At 36.5% G+C, this 23778-nt stretch overlaps 1 protein-coding gene across 3 annotated transcripts in view; it reads left to right on the top strand.

The window, feature by feature from the left end:
- Positions 1–23778, top strand: part of LOC150103013 (DNA-dependent protein kinase catalytic subunit-like) — an 847149-nt gene that overhangs the window by 404722 nt on the left and 418649 nt on the right. For all 3 annotated transcript variants that reach the window (XM_090397444.1, XM_090397443.1, XM_090397442.1), the window contains exons 30-31: positions 15726–15846; positions 20908–21046. In XM_090397444.1, the coding sequence (XP_090253570.1) occupies positions 15726–15846; positions 20908–21046 (260 nt within the window). The remainder of the gene's footprint in view (positions 1–15725; positions 15847–20907; positions 21047–23778) is intronic.

Genomic DNA, 23778 nt, shown 5'->3' with positions numbered 1-23778 from the left:
ATGAATTAGAGATTTAAGAATGCCAAATTTTTGAGACATGTGGTGTGCAGACTTTTTGTGAATGTATCTGCCAGTAAAAGTTGGTTTTCGAAAGACGCTTGTAGATAAGGTTCCAGAAGACGTTCTTGTAAGGAGAATGTCCAAAAATGGTAAAGTACCAGAGTTTTCTTTTTCCATAGTGAATTGGATGCGTGGGTGAAGGTTATTTATCCATTGTAGAAAAGTGGAAAGTTCATCTTCAGTGTGTGGCCAAACAGTAAAAACATCATCGACATAAATCATCATCAGACGCTGAAGATGTACTATTAATTTTAGTATGAAATATCTATCTTTTTACTAATTAAAGATTTTGCTGTGGTTTTTACGTGTTACTTTATTATCAATATTTGGATTATATTTTTGGTTCAAATAGTACTTTATATTGCACTTCTAATTACTTATGTTAAATAATAATTATATAGAATTGTATTCTGCCAGAATGTGTGTGTTTATATATATATATATATATATATGTTTTTTTTTTTTTTTTTTTTTTTTGTTTTTTTTTTTGAACACTTTTTTTTTTCATTGAAAGATGTGAAATATTAATATAATGAAGGTTTTTGAAACTGAAGTCATTGAAATTGTTACTGAATTTTATTACGATACCTCCAGTGAGTCTTGGACTCATCATGGAATTGCATTCTACTCCACACAATCCATCATCAATATTATTTAATCCTCCATCTATGCACAGCTGCACTATCCATCATCTATACATGAACGTCAACATCTACTGTCCACTAATAATATTTTTGTCTGTAAATTGCATCAAATTATTATTAACAGTCCTTCATGATGGTGCTAAATTCTTTATATTGTCGCATGGCACTCCAGGAGCAATATACATCCTAGTGGATATAAAGAATTCACACTCTTCTCATTCACTGTGCATTCTGACAATGCGTTCCACTTGTCCATGATTGTTCCTTGCTCCTTTGTTAACCATATTCCTATAAAATTTGCAAGGATAGTTCTTTTTCTCTTTACTCCCATCATGATTATTTTACGGGTCTTTATTCCACCACACATTCTCTACCTATTCATAGCGCTCCATTTCACATTTACTCTTTCTGTGGAGCAAAGTGCCTGTTGTTGGTGGAGGGCGTACCTCCCACTAATGTTGCTGGACCTTCTCATTTTCCATTTGTTTTCATTCTTTTCTTCCCATATTATCCCTACTTCATCTGAGTCCTTTATTATTCTGTTTCCTTTCTTAGTCCATTCTTATACATTAGGTTAAGCATTTTGGGGTGAAAAGATTAACATCAGTATACCACATTGGTGGAACTGTACTCCAGGAAATTGACGAAGTCAGAGATTTGGGGATGTTGGTGGATAGGGAGTTGAAGTTTAGGGGACACATAGCAAAAGTGGCTAAATCAGCTCATCAGATTACTTGGTTACTAAAGAATACTTTGACAAGCAGCAGGGCCGGCCATCTCGGGGGTGCAGTGGGTGCAATGCACCCAGGCCCCACGATCGAGTGGGCATAGTCCGTACACATTTGTGGAAACGTATGATATTTCAAATGTTTTTTTTTTTTTTTTTTTTTTGTTTTCCTGTGCCAAAATCTTTTCCAGGTAAGAGGTTTTATAATACGTTTATTTCGAATCCTTTAATTTTTACCTTTGAAAAATATTTTAGGGCCCCAAAAGGTTTCTTGCACCCGGGCCCCTTTATAGAGAAGGCCAGTCCTGCAAGCAGAGACAAGCAGGTTATTGTTCCTCTTTATCGAGCTTTAATAAGACCCCATCTTGACCACTGTGCACCCTAGGTTTCTTCTTAATGGGGAGGAGGCAGAGAGGATCCAGAAGCGAGCGACCAAGTGGTATCTGGTCTATGAAATAAACCTTATGAGAACAGGTCGAAGATTTGTGGGTTACAGAAATTGGTTGATAGGCGGAAAGGAATGTTATGATTGAGACATTCAAATTACTGAGAGGTTTTTACAAGATTAATTCAGAGAAAATTTTTCAGAACAGGTCTGTCTGGTGGTGGGAGAACTGGAGCCCATCCATGGAAACTGAGCAAGGGTGTTAGAACTAGGTTTTTTGCTTGGAGAGTGATGAATGAGTGGAATAAGCTGCCAGAGTTTGTTGTGGGTGCCATGACTGTGATTGAGTTTATAGTTACTGTGCGAATGCTGAATAGTTCTTGACATGATGTTTAGAGCCTTCTTCGATGAGTATAAGGAATCCTTGGAGTTGCCCATAATAATAATAATTATGACCTGTGGATATCTTGATGGGGCTAAAATCCATTGGTCATACACTTCTTCAGCCTGTGCTTTGGCAAAATGATGAAGTACTGAATTGGCTCCAGAATCATTGTTTAGTAGGCTTGCTTGAAAAGTTCAATGATGTAGTCAGTCTCCTTTCCAGTGATCCATCCCACTCCAAGTGGGCACACATTTTCATAATGAAGGAGACCTTCCAGTGATAGAATCAATCTCACCTCTTCAATAATTAAGGACGAATTGAGTCTTGACACTTCTATATACCAAAATGAAAATAGTGCTTAAGATATGTAAACACAAAGAAATATACAACATTTCGGATTTAACAACAGAAACCCATGATTTCAATATGATTTCAAGTGTTTTAGCTGGGTGACACAGATATGAGAGTTCTGAGAAAGATTAGGGGCATGAACAGATGTCATCAATGGCAACATCATACATATTAAAAATGAGGATATTATGAAAGAACTTGATGTGTTAACAGAGCTAATCTCAGGTAGTATGGTCACTTAAACAGAATGGGGGAGGAAAGATTAGCAAAACAAATGTTCTTTGGCAGATTGGCAGGAAAAAAGACCCACAGGAAGACCAAGATATAGGTGGACTGATACAGTAAAAAGTGCCTTAGAAACATAAGATCTGATAATGTTGTAGTGTCTTGACAGATAACAGATTGATTTGGAAGAAAATTGTTGATAGGAAGTTAGTAATGGTGTAAATTTTTCATGTAGTACTATCATAATATCCTTACACCCCTTGAGGGTACATGTCAGGAATTCGATGATGATGATTTCAGTAACCTCCATGGAGTCAATAGACTCATTGTGAGAGGCTCACTCAATCAGCAACATATCTATAATAATGAACTTTGAAGTTAATTTTACACTCCCTGCATTCACAATATCTCCCTCAGTGCATTTCACTCACCAGCAACTGTCCACATAAAAAATCTACTCCTCACACCCTTCTTTACCATATTCTTATACAACTTCTAGGGATAGTATCTTATTCTTGCCATCTTAATGACCACTCTTTTTATAATAACTTCTGTAATAATATGATAGAATCCCTTAAGTAAGTTGAAGGTCTCTATTATATCTCCTCTTTCCCTCCTATCCACCAAACTCTGTAATCCACATTCACTCAACTGCTCTTCATAACTAGCACAGCTGGTTACTGATATCACTTTGGTATTCATCTTTGTATTATTTCTAGTCTTTTCACATCACAATGAAAACTAGGAGACCAAACTTGAGCACAATAATAAATGTGTGGTTTATTGCATTATATGAACAAATGCATTATAAAGTGGAATCACCATCACCTTATCCCTACATATCACTGTACTTTTTATCATAGCAGCAGTATGATGTGCAGTCTTTGCAACTCTTGTATTGTGCTCTCAGAACTTTATTCCACCGTCTACTATCATCCCAACCCAATCCATGAAGTTCAGCTCTATATACAGTACTTAGTCTTATATCTCTGTACCCAATAGTGTAACATCTTGCATTTATTAATATTAAAAGTGCAACCCTTAGAGAATTAGCATCTGCCCTATTCCTGATAATTCTACCCTCTTTTAAATGATCAGCAAACATTTGAAGAATCCCTGTCAACTCACGTGAAATATTATTAATAAACATGCTAAACAGTAGGGACCCAAGAACAGAACCCCTTAGGCATGCCACTGGTCACCTTGCTTTTCTGAGACACTGCTCCATCATACACAACTTGATATCTTTCAAAAAAAATCCATCTTCAATCCATCTAACCCATCTGTTATCTAATCATATCTTCTGTAGCTCATACATTAATCTGACATGTGGTAATCTATCAAATGACTTTGCAAAGTTTAAGAAAATCATCGTATAGAAATCTTTATTATCCAATGCATTTATTACCTTATCATTAAGCAGATTGCTGAAACAAGACCTTCTATTCATAAACCCATGGTGATTATCGTAGAGAATCCTATGTCCATCTACCGAATTCTGTATTCTATTCCTAACCATTTTTTCCAGCATTCTGACCACAAATGAAGAAATACAGACTGGTCAATATTTGAAAACATCTGTCCTAGAACCAGGCTTGTGGAGAGGTATTATTTTGCCTTCTTTCCATTCCTTAGGAAACTCTTTTCTACATTCTTTAAAAATACATGGTGATATTGTTGTTGTTGTTGTATGGGCACCTACATGGAGTTTAAAAACTCTGCGGGAGACCCAACAAATCCACACAATCTATCCTACCTCTCCTTGAACCCATTAACAGATAAAGCACTCGCAACTGACTCTGGTAACCCATTCCACCTATTCACAAAATTGAGTCCTTACACCTCTAGTAACCACACCTTTATTCATCTTCCAGGGATGACTTTATGTTCTGGCCAAAAAGAAACCCAGGAGACCAGACTTCAGCACAGTAATCCAGATGTGAGTGTATCAAGAACTTATAAAGAGGAATAACAACTTCCTTTTCTGTACTTGTTAGTGTGTTCTTCATTAGCCAAGTAATCTTATGGGCTACCTTAGCAATATGTCCTCTAAACTCTGTCTCTGTCTACCACCATCCCTAAATCTCTAGCTTTAGCTATTTCCTGGAGTATAGTGCCATCGATATGATACAGAGCTTGTTATCTGTTTAACCCAAACTGCATAACTTACATTTCTCTACGTTAAACTGATACCCATATCTTTTGCCCATACTGGCAACCTATTTAAATTGTATTGCAAATTCTCCACATTGCCTTGATTAACTATTACTCTACCTAATTTTGAATCATGAGGAAACAACTGACTATTTCCTTTCAGGTTATTTCCTGTATCATTATGTACAAATTAAACATCAATGTTCCCAGCACCGAACCTTGCAACACACCACTAGCCACCTGATTTCGACTCAGTTCTACCCATCCATATACCACATTTTGATATCTGTCCAGCACCCACCCTTGTATCCACTTAACCAGCATCGTATCCATCCCTATTTGTTCTGATTTGCATAACAGAGTTCCATGCAGTATTCTGTCAGATGCCTTTGCAAAAATCCAGCAGAATCATCGTATAGCCATTTCCTTTATCCAACTTACCTGTCATTCTATTGTAAAAAGTTAGTAAATTACTAAACCATGACTGACCCTTCAGAAAGCCATGTTGCCCTTCACAGAGTATCATAGCCTTATCCACACATTCCTGAATATCTTTTTAACCAACTTTTCTAGTACTTTGTCCAACTCCTGAGATACTGAATTGTTTATAATGTATTACTGCAGTCATAGAGTCTCCCTTATGCAGAGGAATTATTTTGCCCTGTGTTCACTCGTGGAACTCTGCCAGAACTGACTAAATTAAAGAACCTAGTCAGAGGCATTGCCAGTTTTCCTGCTGGTAAAACCCGAGCTGCTATCTCATCTAATCCCACAGCTGTATTTACATTGAGATTCTGCAATATCCTAAGAACCTTCAGTTCATCCACCTCTGTTCCCGCATCAGTGTCTGTCACATATATTAAAGCAATAACTTCACTATATGATGATATATCCTTTCGAAGTGGTCACTCAGCAACATAACTATTTTATCTGCTTCTGTCGCCTCGTGACTATCACCTACCAAGGTTAATCTTCCATAATCATTCTTCCTCTTAATTGCCACACTATGAAAGAACTCTTTGGGATTTCCTTTGATCTGCTGAGCTAGATTCTTCTCATAATCTGATTTTGCCTTCCTTACCATGCTGGTCACCTTTCTTGATTAAGCCTTGTACTGTTCGTGCTGGTTACTCTTCTCTTTATATACAGTCCACAGCATTTTCTTCTTCTGCAGCTCATGCTGAATGATATTACTCAGCCATCTAATTCCTACATGATTAACTCTCTTCACCTTAGGTATACAATTTAATATTGCTTCCTCTAAATGACCCTTAACCATCTCCCATTCATACTAACATCCTTACCCTGCAGTGTTTTAAGCCATGGCACAGATTTAAGCTTGTCATAATCACTTGCCTTCTAGTTTTACATATGTCCCTTCTTGACAGAATATTCCTTATGTTTTACAATCTCCAAGTCAAGACTGGATGGACACTTTAACCAATTGGAGGCAATGTTGCCACCTTGTTGTGGACAGCTCTTCTGATCCTGTGACCAAGTCCAACACTTTCACATCCCTAGTTCCCCTCCATCACATGCTGCCTCAAGTATTGTTCTCTTAGTAGTGTATAAAATCCATTTCCTTCTTACTATGTGATCTTTCTTCCTTCCAGTCTATATCTCCATAGTTGAAGTCCCCCCATAATAATCACTTGACCTGTACTCATTTGTACTAATTTGCCGATGCATGTCTTCCAGATCATTTGTGGAACTCCCTGACCTATAGCAACAACCAACTGTATATTTTGGCTTACTGACTTTTAATCTTACACCAGACTGCTTCATATGAACAACCACTCTCCCACCTATCTCCTGTTCTTTTTGGCTGCAATTCATCCACTATCATCAGCAGTACCCCTCCCTTCCCCTATCTCCTCTATCTTCCGTGAAAATACTAAACCCTTAATGTTCTATCCCTGTAACTACATCATGTGCTGTTAGCCAAGTCTCACTAATGCCTATAACGTTTGGTAAGGTTGCACTAACCAATGCCAAAAACTTCTCCCTCTTGTTCCTGATACTTCTGATTAGTATATAGAAACTGTAGCATCCCTTTAGCCCCCCCCCCCACCTTTATTTCCTGAATTGACTACCCTATTCAATATTTTTGCCTGAGAAATTAAATTTCGTACTTGGTCATTCTCACACCCACTTGTCTCATGGATGCCTTCATAGAAAATCACCTGCTTCCACACTAATTATTTAAGTTTTCCTTAATTTATTCTTCAACATGCTTGGTGAACAAAGGTCTCTCCAGACACCTAACACCAAAAACATTAAGCTGCAGTCCATCAGCATTGTACAAATCCTGCTTTCATTCAGACCATAGATCCACAAATTCTACATCATTCTTTTTGGACAACCTATGTATAGACTTATTAGCTAGCAATTCCCTCCTCTTCAGTTTGCCTCTATCATAGTGGTAGGAGACTTGCATTGTTCTCACCTTCTCGCTCTTCAGTTTTGCCTCTTCTAACAACTTCTTTACATCCACCCTCATGGAATACTTCTCACCTTTCAAATCATTTGTGCAACCAAGATAATCATTTCCTTCAACTTACCTTTTTGCATCTGGATGGCATGACTATATCTTGAATTTTTGCACCAGGAAAACATGATATTGTCATACTTTCATTAAGTACTTCCCTGATCATTGAGTCTCCATATATGTAATTTTCTCCTTAACTTTTTCTTGTTTGTTCCCTCGGTCTTTATTGTTACTTCAGACCACCCGCTTCCTTCTCTTTTCAACCCTGCTAATGTCTTGCCACTTTTGCAATTTTTCAGTTTCGTGCTTTGTCCTGTGTAGGATAACATTCAAGCATGCTATTTCTTTATTAATGTGAAAATAGAGTTCTCCTCTATTTTCTTTTCTGTTTTAGTTTGGCAACTCAGACTAAACACCTGAAAGAGGCAAGACTGTACTGAGTTCTGACCTTGAAATTCTGTACAACTATTACACCAAATGGCATCTCTGCCCAAATCCCTTTAAAACTGAAGTTTGCACATTTCTCTTGAACAATCATCAAATACTTACAAACAAAATATGGTTCTCTTCTATTTTCACAGCCTTCCATATATCTTTAATTTTCTGAATGAATACATTTCACACATACTGCAAAATCCTGCAAATTCAAATCATATGAGAACATGGTCTTTGCCAGCATTGCTCTACCATGCATTGGGGACATACCAGATATTGAATTAAACATAAAAATACTAGGTTTACTTACAAACTAAATAGCTCATTCAATGACACACTTGTTTTAAACAAAAACTGCAATATCTTAAACTAATATTTTCAACTAAGATATAAAAACGTCTTCTTAACATCTAACGCAAGCAACATGACACACCTCTGATGTTCTTTTATCTTTAATTCTCCTAATTCTTGCCTCTCTTCTCCATGTTGCAGAGCATAATTCACACCACTTTAAAGGGACTTTAAAGTACTAAAAAATAGACTACCACAGAGCCCTGTGGTAGTCCATTTTTTTTAAAGAGGAGCAGAGTGACCTCTTTAATTTATTCATTAGTGACATGCCACAAACCTCCTCCCGAAAGTTCGCATATGCAGACAATCTGGCGTTGGCAACTCAGATATTGTAACACATGAAAGAGGCCAAAACTGCATAAAATGTATGGGAAATAACAACTTATCCATCCACGGGGACCTCCAAAATCTACCACCTATTCACTTAAAGTCCTGCAACCCGATCTGGAAAACTCAGCAACCAGATACATATTCTCCTGAAACCGAATGAAAGAATTGCTGACTTACTTCAACAATAAAAAAATGGACACCTCATTACAGACACCACAACAGAGGCCCCTGGCTTTGACCTGCGCAGACAACAAATGCCAGATGTGATACCATGATGTACAAGTGGGGCTTGAATCAATTCCCAACATGTGACTGTGTTGCTGATCAACAGATCATCGATTATGTTATCCAGGACTGCCCGCTGCGGAATTTTAAGGGCATATTGACGTACCTGTTCCAGGCTACCCCAGATGCAGTCCAATGGATAAAAGACAATCTGAACTTAAATTTGTGATTTATAGTATCTAGTTTTAGTATATATATTCATTTTTTCTGTTTTTATCTTTCTATCAATATTTGCACAAATCCAACCCATGAAATATATGTATGTATTCACACCACTATGATATACACTGATGAATTGTTCATTAAATAATTCCACTATATCATTTGCTATGGTTATTCTACTATGGTAACTATTCACTGGTGTGTCAACTTTCCATAATTATTTTCCCTTACATTCTCCAAAAATTCCCTTGAATTAGCTTTGAGTTGACTGGCCAATCTCCTCTCATATCCTTACTCTTTTATATATATATATATATATATATATATATGTATTGCTTTGTTGTAGATACTACCTTATCATTTCCCATACACTGTCAACATCTTTTCAATACAACTCATCAACCATTGATGCTAGGTGATAATGAAGTTTCTCATAATCACCCACCTTATAGTTCCACATATATACCTTCTTAGTAACAACCTCTTCCTCTTTGAATACCTTCCAGCCATTGTACCATACCACCTCATGATCACTCTTCCCAACAGGTGGAAGTGTTGATACCTCATTCACAACCACATCCTGTGAGGATATCACCAAATCCTAAATACCAAAAGCAGCAACATTGTGCTCTTTTTACTGCTATCTATCCTCCAGATACGTCCAAAAAGTTTTAGTTTCCTTCAAATTATTTTCTTCATTAGATTCTCTTTGCAGTTTATTTTCTATACAGTCCTTCTTGTTAGCCTTTCTGTATAATCTTTCTATAACATTGACTGTCTTTCAACCATAGAGAGCACTTAAGAATACACATATTTCCAGCAATCTCAGCTTTTCAAGAAGGCTCACTAATTTACTTTTCCACATCATGTCATTGTTTTTTAGTTTCATTGCTTTCATTTTTTGAATGTTCATTATCAATTGAATTGTACCTTGAATTGAATTGAACATTCAATTCAAGGTACAAAATCCTTGTTTTGCACCTCTTGTTGTCTTGAACCATCTTCCATTTCTCCATAATTTCTCATATTGGCATCTACATTGTCACTGATATTCTTCAATAGACATGTTAGGTTCCTCTCCACTCGATAAGATTTGAGTACAGCCTATGCCACTTTCTGAAAGTCAACAGAACAGGCATAAATATTTTTATTTTTATGTTGAGCTTTTTCTGAAATTAATCTTAACATTAATATTTGGTGCACAGTACTTCTTTCTCTTCTGAATCTTGCTTGTTCATCTTCCAGATTTTCTCCATTAATTTTCTTATTCTTTCTGTACCAATCTTTTGGTCATGGAAATCTTTTTTCAATGACTTGTTAGCACAAATGTTCTGTAATTTTTGCAGTGTTCATTTTGTGAATGGGTATTAGAATTAATTGATCTTGTCCATTCTCTTAGTGCTTTCCCTTTTTTCCATGCAAACAGCCAGTGTAATTAGTCTGTGATCACCTAACTATCAAGCATCTCTCCAGTGATCTCATTATTACCTTGGATTTTATGGTTCTTCAGATACTTTACTGCCTTTACAACATCCCTCAGAATATTTTCTCCATCCATCTATGCTTGGTGATATTTCTCTCAATTCATTAGTTAATCTCATTTGGATCTCCACATATTTCTATTTGTCTTATATAACTTGGAGAAGTATCTTGCCCATTTCTTTCTTAATTCTTCTGTGTTTATCAAGATTTCACTTTCCATCTTTTTTTTTTCTCTGCTTTGGGCTCCATTACTTGTTGATGTTTCTGATCATCTTGTATACTTATGTCATATCACGATAGTATTTATTGATATTCTCACACTATTCTTCTAGCACTTTGATTTGTCTCCTCTAAGTGCCTTCTTCACTTTATTTTGTTCTACACTGTTCTTCCATTTACATAGAAATCTCTCTCCTAATCTTTAAGACCCTTTTATATTAAATTAGCTTTAATGTTTCCAGTGAGATTTGCATCTTCTTTGGCTTCTCTGTCTCTGAGACTGTTTCTTCCACTCTCTTGAATGTAGATGCCACTCTACTGTTTCTAACTTCCAGTTCCTTTTCCACAATAGGTTTCAGTTCTTACTCCTTTATCTGTTCATTCTCTGTTATTTCTTTTCTCAGTGTCCATATATCTCTCTGACTCTGAAACTTTGCTTTCCCTTGTCACTGGAGTTTTAACTTAATATTGGCAATTACTAAGGTATAATCTGATTCCATGCCTACTCCTTGAAATGCTCAGCACTATTGAATTGATGTGCCCCATCTCTCATTTATGAGTATGATGTCTAGTATATTCTTCATTCTTCCATCAGGGGACCATCCTGTTCATTTCCTGTACTTCAAGACAAACTTTGATTTTTGATTTCTCCATATCCATATTTGCCTATTATTCATTCCCATTTCGTCCGTGCGGTTAGCCTACTGGCTCTGCGCTTCGCAACCATATGCCTGGGGAAGGAGTGTCCTAGGTTCGATTCCCGTCAACGACATAAGGAGCTCAAGGATCTTCCTCAGCCATAGCCAAGTTAGCCGGTCTTGGGCATGGACAGCAGGGTTTTTTCCGCTAGTTTATCTGGTGTTTTTCATCCCTCAAGCAGGCAAACCGGTCCGAGGACACACACGGATTACAGTCAGGAATACTGACCCAGCCATAGGTCTGATTTGTCAGCCTATGCTGGTTCTGGAGCCCGGATAAATTTTTTTTTTTTTTTTTGGGGGGGGGGGGACTAGATGGTACCGTGAACTCCTGTATAAGGGGCAACTGTATTATCACACGGAATTTATTTATTGTCCATTTCAATCTTAGAATTCCAGTCTCCTCCAATGATTAGTATATCTTCTTTTTTTGGTACGCATTTTAAATAATTTCCAAGTTTCTATAGAATTACTGTGTTTCTTTTTCAGTACTTTCTGAAGTTGGTGAATAGACCTGGACTACTGTGATATTAAATGGTCTTGCTGCGAATCATACCATTGTTATTCTTTCATTTATTGGTTTGTATTCTAATAATTGCTTCTCTTTCTCTTTTACTGAGAAGAAATACAACTCCAGCTCTCATCTTCCCTGACTCTCCAGCACATCTTTGCTAATCCATGGATGCTGCATTGGAATTACTCCATTTCCTTGCAGAGTAAGTTAAGCTTTCCAAGAGAGCATTAAAAAGACATTCCACATTCATACTGGTAGTGTCTCTTGCTGGTTTTAATCTTATTGTGCCTCTTTTGATTACTCATTTATCAATCCAACCCTGATAGCTCAGTAAGGAAGCAGACTTTGTTTATCTGGGTGATGTCTGAATAAGCATGTTTTGCTCCTATATAGCACCATATTTCAGTTGTGTTTTGTTTTTACAGTCAGTGTAACCCCCCCCCCCCGAATGTGGGGAACAGATGTTGTTGTTACTTGTTGGATCGTGGGAGGTATTTCATTCCCTCCTGCCAGTGATGTCTGAGAGTCATTCCTTGATCTGCCACACAGAAATCAAGAAACTCTTGATTTGCCAAACTCTAGTGATCAGCCATGCATTTCTCACTGCATGGCTGCCTTGTTCACATGATTTGACCCTCCCGTGACTTCTGGCTGTGAGGATTTCTCATAGACAAGGTTTATTGGGATCATCATGATAGCGTGTTCAGGAGTGACAGGGTGAATAAAAAGGGGGAGGAGTGTTATTGATGATAGCTGATGAGCTTCAGCCAAGGAGTATAGAAGTTGAACTGCAGGATGGGGAAAAAAGCACATTTGAGGCTGTTTGGTGTGAGATAGAATCTAGCAGAACAAAATATACAATTGGGTGCTGCTATAGACCAGGTGATGGAATAGATGGTGGGGATAGTATGCATAAGCAAATAGAAGAAATGAGTGGAAGGAGGGTAATTATTATGGGTGATTTCAATTATGGTAACATTGACTGGAAAGAGGAGAGGGCACATGGGAGGAAGGAATTGGATTTTATGCGGTTATTAAGGGACAACTATCTACAGCAACATGTAGTGGAAAATACCAGGGGGCAGAGAGTGCTGGACCTAGTAATTGCAACTGAGAATGTGGCTGTAATGAACATGACCATGTTGCCACCAATTGGTGAGAGTGACCATAAAGTCATGACTTGGGAGGTGGCTAAAGGAGTCTAATTTACAATTAAGACAGGGTACATGTGGAATTACCGGGCTGGAAAGTATGACAAGCTTAGGTGTGTGCTTGGCTCAATGCCATGGCATGTGAAACTGCAAGGGCTGGATGTTGATAGTGCATGGGAGGTGGTTAAGAACTGTTTGCAGGAGGCAATGGTTGACTGTATACCAAGAGTCCGAATAATAAATCAAGTAGGGGTTAAATGGATGAATAACACCATTAAGCTTGAGTTGCAAAAAAAGAAACAATTGTGGAGGGAATTTAAGGAGAAGGGTGACCGGTGACCATCAGGCGCAGGAACAGTATAAAGCTCAGGCCAGGATAGTAACAAGAGTGGTAAGAAAAGCAAAAGCAGATTACGAAAGGAAATTAGTCACGCAGGCTAAAGAGAATCCCAAACAGTTTTTTCAATATGTTGCAAGTAAAAGAAAAAATGCTCATGGTAGAATAATCTTAAAAAATGCTGAGGGTAGGGAGGTAACCGAATCAGTCGATATTGTGGAATTACTGAGCGAGCACTTTGCAAGAGTATATCATCCAGGTGGTGACTTTGCAGGAATGGAAGAACCAACAGCTTATACTGGAATTGTGATGAATGAAGTAGAGGTAACTAGTCTATTACAGAACCTCAAAGTCAATACATCTGTGGGATTGGATGGTATACCCGCTCGTGTCGTACGTGAAGCGGCTAAAGAATTGTCAGTGCCCTTGACCATTTTGTTTAATTTAAGCCTCAGGACTGGGTCAGTCCCAAGGGGGTGGAAAGAGGGGAAAATAGTTCCGCTGCACAAAGGTGGTTCCAAGGCTGCTGTTGAAAATTACCAGCCAATCAGCATAACAGGAATCATTATCAAGTTCTTAGAGAAAATAGTCAAGAGGAAAATACAAGATTGGATAGAAGAAAATGGGATACTGTATCGGGGACAGCATGGTTTTGTGAAGGGTAGGTCATGCCTCAGTAACTTGCTCACGTATTATAACACAGTGATGGCTGAACTGGATAAGGGTAATGGGTTTACAGTGATTCTACTGGACCTTGCTAAGCCCTTTGACAGGATACCACATGGAATTCTAATCAGTTGCAGCATATGGGGATGGACATAGGGTTGGTGACATGGATAGGAGGGTGGTTGACGGAGAGATATCAGAGAGTGGTTTACTCAGGAGTGGAGTCCACAAGACGGCCTGTGACTAGTGGTGTGCCACAAGGATCTGTTCTTGGACCACTGCTGTTTAATTTGTTCATAAATGATGTAGGAAAGGATCTGAGAGGAACAGTTCATTTGTTTGCGGATGATGCGAAGTTGGGTAGGGCAATAGTGAATGCAGATGACATCAAAATTTTGCAGGATGATTTGGATAGATTGGAGGTCTGGGCTAAGGAGAATGGATGTCAATTTAATGTGGCAAAATGTAAGGTTATGCATTTTGGGGTGAAAAGATTGGCAGCAGTTTACTGCATTGGTAGAACAGTGCTCCAGGAAATTTATGAGGCACGAGATTTAGGCGTGTTAGTGGATAAGGAGTTGAAGTTTAGGGGGCACATTGCAAAAGTGGCCAAATCAGCATGTCAATTCACTTGGTTGCTGAAGAATACGTTGACAAGCAGAGACAAGCATGTTATTGTTCCTCTGTATCGAGCCTTGATAAGACCCCATCTCGACTATTGTGCCCAGATTTGGTCACCTAGGTTTCTTCTTGATGGGGAGGAGGTCGAGAGGATCCAGAGGCGAGCGACCAAGATGATAGCAGGTCTGTGGAATGAACCTTATGAGAACAGGTTGAGGATTTGTGGGTTGCAAAAATTGGTTGATAGGCGGAGGAGGGGAGATATGATTGAGACATTCAAATTACTGAAGAGTTTCTATAAAATTAATTCAGAGGATATTTTTGAGAACAGGGCTAGTTGTGGGAGGACTAGGGGACATCCATGGAAACTGGGCAAAAGTGTGGTTAGTAATGGTGTTAGAGCCGGGTTCTTTACTTTTAGAGTAGTGAATGAGTGGAATGCGCTCCCTGAGTCTATGGTGGATGCTGTGACAGTGAATGAGTTTAAGGCGAGATATGATAGATACTGTATGAATGTCGAATAGTTGTGATGAATATGATTTGGGGCCTCCCTCGATGAGTCTAATGACTCCTTGGAGTTGCCCGTAATAATAGTAACAATAGTAACTTGCCAGTGCTGAAAAACAGCATAATGTATCATCTGTGCAAGATTAATCCCAACCAGCTGCATTCTGCCATTGAACACACTGTGCAAATAATGCATAATGGAAGTGAATAAAATGTGATATTTATGCTTGTGTTGCTTTTCTTCTTGTCATGCACACAAAAAATTACTATCTACATTCAGTATATCATACAGCACACCCTGATGGTGAGTTTTTGAACTACTTTTCTCAAATATCACTTCTGCATGATGCACAATGTATTCCTGCAAATTTTCACAGCATTTGGATTTCTGGGTGGTGCTCCACAAAACCTTAAACAAGAATACTTTAATTTTGATCACTCTCCATTTCTACACACCTTAATTATGAAGTGAAATTAGTGGTCCTATTAATATAGCTTTCAGAGTATTATCATCATTTGCATATGCAGTTAAAATTGTATTTTTTCAGGCATTCTTCTTCTAGAAAAGGATATATGCTTTTCACTTGGATCTGATACATCACCACCACCAGCAAAGAAAATCAAAAAGGAATTATTGCCTAAGACTGTGTTGTGGATTAAGTTAGCAGAGTAAGTGTTCTATTATGATATTATCACATTATTGTAGATCAACTTTGTCATCTTATTTCTGATGATGTCTCTAGGATGTTTTCAGAATTAAGAAGTGATTGTACTTCAAATAGTGTATTAGTGTACTCATTTGATTTTACCCTGCTATTATTGTCATTTTGCAGGTTTGTAAACAGTGAATTTAACCTGTATATAGTATGTTATAATATATGTATATAGTTTGTGGTTTCATTTTTCTCTGTCTGTGACTCAGATTGTAATTGTAGAAGATTTATTAAGAAAGAGAAGTGTGCTGATCCCATATGTTTTTAACTCTAAAAAATTTTTAAATTTCCAACAAGATTACGTCTCCAGTCATTCATTTATTTCTTCGCCATTGGCTTTTTTTTAAATCCCTTGATCTTAAGGTTGAGCAATATATAAACTAATGATTTTGGTTTGTCACTTCAATAGCATTATTTTCAAGGTGCAACTATTTTGCTGAACAAAATGAAATCTGTTTTATGGAATAGCTTTTCTTTTATCATCTTATAAAACAGCTTGAAGATTCTGTTAACTATCTATAAAGTGTGGATAAAGAATCCATTCCAATTCTTACTGTTTTCTTCATTCCTTCTCACCTTTCCAATCTTCAGAAAATAAAATTAATAACATTATTATTTCATTTAAAAAAATTACTACAAAGTACAGTGCTTTACAATTGGAAAGTAAGCATTTAGAAAAACATTGCTGATTAACAGCTGCCTTATCAGGAGAACATTTACCCAGTTAAAAACTGTAGAAAAAGTGGATCGACATGATTATAACTATGCTGCCTTTTATTGTAACACACAGTAATCTCACCAGGGAGATTACCGTTGTGTTATTATTTTGCCAGATAGTAATTATTATTGTTATTATTAATATTACGGGCTACTCCATGGAATCCTTAGGCTCATTGAGAGAGGCCCTAAACATGTCAAGCACTAGCCAACATTTGCACATTAACTATCATACTTTGCCTTGAATTCTTTCACAGTCATGTCACCAACAACAGACTCCGGTAACCTATTCCACTCATTCACCACTCTCCGAGCAAAAAATCTAGTTCTAACATCTTTGGTAACTACACTCTTGCTCAGTTACCAGGAATGGCCCCCTAGTTCTCCCACCACCCGACCTCTTCTGAAAAATTTCCTCTGAATTAATCTTGTAAAAACCCTTCAGTAATGTATATGTCATATCACCCCATTTCCACCTATCAACCAGTTTCTGTAACCCACGTATCTTCAACTTGTTTTCATAAGGTTCATTTCACAGACTTGCTACCATCTTCTCACTTGCCTCTGAGATTACTCTAAGATTTACTCTCTAAGAGATTACTATAATTCAAGCTGTGGAAAACTGCTGGCCTATTCTATAGGAATAGTGATATTTTAAAAGAAATTTAGCTTAATAAATTAAAGACTTAATTCTGTATGTTAGTCAAGTAGATAATAGTTTAATATCCGATGTTTCACTGACTTATATCTGTCAGCATTTTCAAAGGATACACTGGTAAATAATAGAAAGTAACAAAAAAGAAATGACCTTTCATGAAAATTACAATAAATTTCTCAACAAATAAAATGTTGTACTTGCAACATGCGTATTATATCTTTGTATCACTCACAGTGATAACTTTATATATGAGAGAAACGAGGTAAGGAATATTGACTTTGAGCTTCAGTGCTATCAGTGAACAAAACTCTTGCCTGACACCAAAACCATTTAAGTACAGACCATCAGCATTATACAAATCTTTCTGTTGAACTCAGATGACAGGTCCACAAAGTCTATATCAACATAGCCTGCAAAATGATTTATTTGCTATTAACATCCTCCTTCTCAGTTTGCCTCTATCGTGGCATGACAGAACACTTAACCCCTTCTCACCTTTCTTTCATCTTATCTTTCTGCATCTGCATAGTATCACTAATATTATGAATTTCTATGCTGGGAAGACAGGATTTTGATACACCTACATTAAGTAATCCTATGATCACAGAATCTCCATACAATATTCCTTACCTCGTTTCTCTCATTTATTCATGATTTATAAACTTAGAATATAAACTTACAATTACAAATAGATATAGAAATACTGACACACTAATTAGTTTTGTAATTTTACAAGGAAGTGAAACTCAGATTAAACATAAGAGACTTGGACTCAAAAGTAAATATAGAAGAAAAAGGGTTCTTTTTATAACAAATAAGACAGGATTGTTTTATGATAACTGATTTTAATAGGTTATCATATTTCCACTGAAGAATAATTTGCAGATCAGACTTGAGGGTTGTACAAGTTGACTAGAACAAGCTAAATTTCTATTTATATTATGACCTTTTTCTTGACCACTAGTATTAATAAATTAAAGACTTAATTCTGTATGTTAGTCAAGAAGTATATCACTGAAGATTCTCTTCAGTGACATACACCAAAGACAATGAGATGAAACCCAATACATCAACTCTATAACAATTCCATTTGTTAGTACCATATCCAAAAAATTAGCTCTTCTTCTAAAACCATATAATATCAGAGTAACCTTCAAACCTATTGAAACCATTCAAAAATTTATAAGATCACCGAAAGATAGCCATCCTTTCTACAAATACTCTGGAGTTTATAGCATACCCTGTTCATGCGGTATTAATTACATTGGACAGACATCTAGAAATTTTGAAACAAGAAAGAAGGAATACATAGGCTATGTAAGGAACAACAGACAGGATATATATCAGGCTTTTCTTCCCACCTTTGCCTCTACCAACCATAATATTGAATGGGATATGAACCATATGCCCTACATAGAAGAGAACTACCATTCCAGAACATTTAAAGAAGCTGCTACAGTCGCCCGTTCAACAGCTAACTTAAATAAGAATCAAGGCGTAATCTTACCAGATATATGGAAAACTCTAATCAGATCACTTAACCAAAAAGAAATGAACTTTCATGAAAATTACAATAAATTTCTCAACAAATAAAATGTTGTACTTGCAACATGCGTATTATATCTTTATCAAAGTCTATATCAACATAGCCTGAGGGGGGACTCAGGCTATGTTGATATAGACTTTGTGGACCTGTCATCTGAGTTCAACAGAAAGATTTGTATAATGCTGATGGTCTGTACTTAAATGGTTTTGGTGTCAGGCAAGAGTTTTGTTCACTGATAGCACTGAAGCTCAAAGTCAAGAAAACTTAAGCAATTAGGATGGATGCAGGTGAGTGTGTGAAGGCATCATGAGATGAGTGAGTGTGAGAATGACCAACAAATGTGGAATCTAGTTTTGCCAGCAACAATATTGAATAGGTGTTCACAGCTCATGATGTCAAGGTGGATGGTGGAGCCTGAAACAATGCTACAGTTTGTATATACTAATTTCAGAAGTTTCAGGAACAAGAGGGAGGAGTTTCTGGCATTTGTTGTTGCAAACTCACCAAAAGTTATAGCAGTTGGTGAGATGTCTAACAGCAAATAATGTAGTTACAGGGATAGAAGTGAAGGGTTTAGTATTTTCAGGGAAGATAGAGGAGATAGAATAGAGGATGGGGTACTGCTGATGATAGCGGATGAATTGCAGTCAAAAAATAGGAGATAGGCAGGAGGGTGGCTGCTCTTTTGAAGCAATCTAGTGTGAGATTGAGACCAATAAGACAAAATATATAGTTAGTTGCTGCTATTGCCATAGGGTTCCAGAAATGATCGGGAAGATGTGTACTAGCAAATTAGACCAGATCCAATACTTCCATACCCTGAGTCCCCCCTCAAGATATGAAAGTATTGGATCTGGTCATAGGATCAGAACCAAAGTCGTAATACTGCCTCTGATTGGGAAAGTGACCTTGAATTATTGACTTGGAATATTGTAAAACATGGGAAATATTATATGCAGTACATGTGGAACTACAAGTTATGTGGTTACAACAAGCTTAGGAGGAAGCTTGAAGCTGTGCCATGGCATACCCTACAAGGGAAGGATGTTAGTAGTACATGGGAGATTGTTAACAGGCATCTGGAGGAAACAATATTAGATTGTATATCCAAGTTCAGGAGAGATAATCAGGTAGGAGTTACTTGGATTAGTAGTATCATTAAGCATGAGCTGAAAAAAAAAAAGGAAATGCTGTAAAGGGTGTATAAGAAGATATAGTGACCAGCAAGCTCATGAACTGTACAAGGATCAGGCAAGGAAGATGATAGCATGGTAAGGAAGGAAAATCAGATCGCTAGAAACTAGCCAAGCAGGCCAAAGGAAATCTCAAAGTGCTCTTTCACTATGTAGTAAGCAAGAGGAAAAATTACTATAGAAGAATAACCTTAATTGAATGTGAATGGTGGTGAGGTGACAGAAGCATATAAAATAGTTTAGTTACTTCGGGATTACTTTGGAGGGGTATATCATTTAAGTGAGGTTACTGCTGTGACATAGGTCATAGACTGGTGTCAGAACAGAGGTAGGTGAATTGGAGGTTCTCAGGATATTGCAGAATCTCAATATAAATGAGGGAATATGATAGAAATATTAGTAAGTTAAAGGATTTAATAGGAATGATGCAGAGGATGTTTTTGAGCACTTGACTAGAAGGAATAACATGAGGTTATCCCTTGAAGTTTGGTAAGAGTATAGTTAGTAGAGGTTAGTAGAGTAAATTTTTCACCTAGAAAGTGGTGAATAAATGGAATTCATTACCAGAGACAGTTGTGATTGTTTGTCTGTTAAAAAGTTAAAGGAGAGGTATGATAGATAATGTGTTGATAGTTTAGTTCTCCATGGAGGTGTCATACATTGATGATAGTAATAATAATGAAAAGTTGTGTTTCTTCATATACAAAACAAAGGACTCATAACTGATTTCTAGGCAAGCACTTCTGGTGGTGAAAATGGAACTAGGCTGCTCTGAAATTTTTAATTTGGTTATATTACAGGAGTCTTCATTTAATTAACATTCAAATAGCAGAGTTTACTATATCAAAAAATCTAAATATTGAGACTTGTTTTTAAATCCCTATTCTGTTATTTTATTTCTAGACTTTACAAATCATTGAATGATTATGATACAGTTCGTGGAATTTTCTCTTCTTCAATTGGAACTCAGGATCAAACTAAAATAGCTTTAGATTTGGAGGCAAAAGGAGATTACTCTAGTGCGCTCCGGATCTATAAAGAGGTAACATTATTTTTTTAAATTTTTTTTTTCATATACACACGAGGAGAGTTTGCAAAATTTACATCACATTAGTGCTATGTGTGTGAGCAAAATTACTTTTGCTGAGTTGCTATAAATCGGCTATTGATTACAGTCTAGTAATGATTCATTCACCACTGTTTTGCAGTAACACATTGATAATGTATACATAGATCATTGCAATGTTTTTCATGTATCATACTTTTTAATTGCATTTCCCTACTTTTGTTGAATGATAACATTATAAACCCCTCGTTAACATGCTTACACATCAGTAGCTACATGGATATGAAGTGCCATGGAAATTGAAATATCATATTAACACAAGCATAAATTCTTTTGATACATTTCATCCATGTGGCCATTTGTGTTGATAATCCTTGGAGTTACTAACTGAAGTTTAGTAACTGAAGTACATTTACTTTATTTTGATGAAATCAAAATATTGTTATTCAATAGTAAATAAATGGCTGACAAGTTTGTCAGTTTTCATCACAAACATGTGTTTGTGCTACATTTGCAACCTAAAGACCCAGTCCTTGAGAGGTTTATTGTGTGAAGTATAAGGCCGTTGATTAGATAGTCATTTTGAGTCTATTTAAACCATCAATAAGTAAGGTCGAAACTAGTCTGGGTAGTAGCCCTTCCCTTAATGCATAACATTATACATATCTGCAAGGAGATGTGTTTTGCATTATGGGAGATACTGAGATAGGATAGGAGTGATGTTAGCTTGGTCCACCTTTGCTACAAGTTGCCCGATGTTGTACTACCTTACCATAGTCCTGAAGATATTTTCAGGTGCAAACTGTGTTTGCTCACACTTGGATAAAGGATTAAACTAAATTTATTATAGTCTAACCAAGTGAAAAAGTTTCAACATCAATAAGTAGACACCCATTATTAGTAACTGCTAGTAGGTACTTCTTTGTCTGATTTTGACAGTATATGGTGAACTGCTAATACTCATAAGGTGTACATATTTGAAACATTTTTTAGTTTTTAACTAAATTTCTTACTCAGTAGAAATCAAATATAAGTGTCTTACTTTATCATCAAGTAAAAGTAGCAAAATTTTGCTTTGTTTTGATATTCAGTAAGGATTTTTTTAGGAATTTGGCACAAGGGATATGGTTTGTACTACTATAATTGAAAAGATATGATCTTAAAATGGTTCCTCAACATTGCCTTTCACTCTTAAAACCGTTTTTTTTTTTTTACTGTTCGCTTTGGTTCCTTCAAAACAAAAATATATCCTTACATATTAACAATAGACTACAAAATATGGATTTTATTAGAAGATATAAAATCCAAAAAGATTGTTTTTATAATGCTAATACTAAAACAAACGTTTTATTGTTAATATTTTATTATTATTATTATGGGTATCTCCATGGAGTCATATTTGTAAATTTAGGAACACAAAAACGCACATGTTGAACAGATTATTTTATTAATTACTAATAAAATAAAACTTGACGCTTCAACCCCTGTATCGAGGTCATCATCGGAAGAATACAAGTGTATATGGAACCAAGCTACATGCTCATGCCCTGTATACTGGTAAACTAAATCTACATAGTTAGTTAATCCTTTTCCCTAGCCTGACCTCTAGTGATAAAAAATAAATAAAATAAAATAAAATAAAATAAATAAATAAATAAATACAACTACAATAAACCGCTAAAGTCCTCATGTATTAATATTCTTCTGGATAGTTCTGATTGTTATAATATGATTTCTTTCAGTTGCTGTTGAATGTTACAAACACTTCACCAGGTTGTCTTCTTTTAGTGGGATTTTTCTATGGCTAGTTTAGGTTGTTATACAGGTTGTAGATGGGTCCTCCACATTCTTGAAATGGTTAGGCCATCATTTTTGTTGAGATTTGGGTTGTGTTTGAGCATTTCACATGACTCTTTAAATTTTCTCTCAAACCAGGTTTTGGTGCGGTGTAGGGACTTGGTATTTCTCCAATCAATTCTGTGGTATGTTTGGAGTGCATGTCAGAAAGGTCGGTTTTACCAAAATGGAGGTATTTAATGTGTCGTTTGTGTTCGTCTTGTCTGATTGGGATAGGTCGCCCTGTTTCCCCTATGTATGGTATGTTGCATGTGCATTGTATTTTGTATACCCCTGGGTGGGCTAGATGTGGAAGAGGATCTTTAGAAGAACTGAGTAGGTGTCTTAACTTATTTGGGGGTTTAAAGGTGGTTTTAATGTTGTATTTGCAAAGTGTGTTCTATCTTTTTTTTCAGAAATGCCTCTAACATAAGGAATGGCAATAGCATTCTTGAAATCTTTTTTGTTCTTACTGGTATCTTTATGGAGGATCTTATGAATAGTTTTTTTTTTTTTTTTTACTGTATCCATTTTTGATAAATGTTTGGTTGATGATCTTGTATTCCTGGTTTAGAGCCTATTCCACGATGAGTCAGTAGACTCATCACGGGAGACCCAAATTATCAAAACAATATCTATCATAATTCTTCTTGAATTCATTTACAGGGATAGACGAAGAACTCACAAATGAGTCAGGCAATGCATTCAACTCATTCACCACCCTCCAAGCAAAAAAAATCTAGTTCTCACACCCTTGTTAACCACACTTTTCCTTAATTTCCAAGGATGACCTCTTGTTCTTCTATCACTATCACAGCTGAAATATTTCCCCTGCATCATTCTTATAAAAACCTTTTAGTAATTTAAATGTT

This window comes from Typopeltis vanoorti, chromosome 9 (genome assembly GCF_054136105.1).
Source record: "Typopeltis vanoorti isolate ZY-2024b chromosome 9, IOZ_Tvanoo_1.0, whole genome shotgun sequence".
NCBI classification, from domain to species: domain Eukaryota; kingdom Metazoa; phylum Arthropoda; class Arachnida; order Uropygi; family Thelyphonidae; genus Typopeltis; species Typopeltis vanoorti.
Note: the sequence above shows the minus strand (reverse complement) of the source record. Positions and strands in the feature narration are given on the sequence as shown.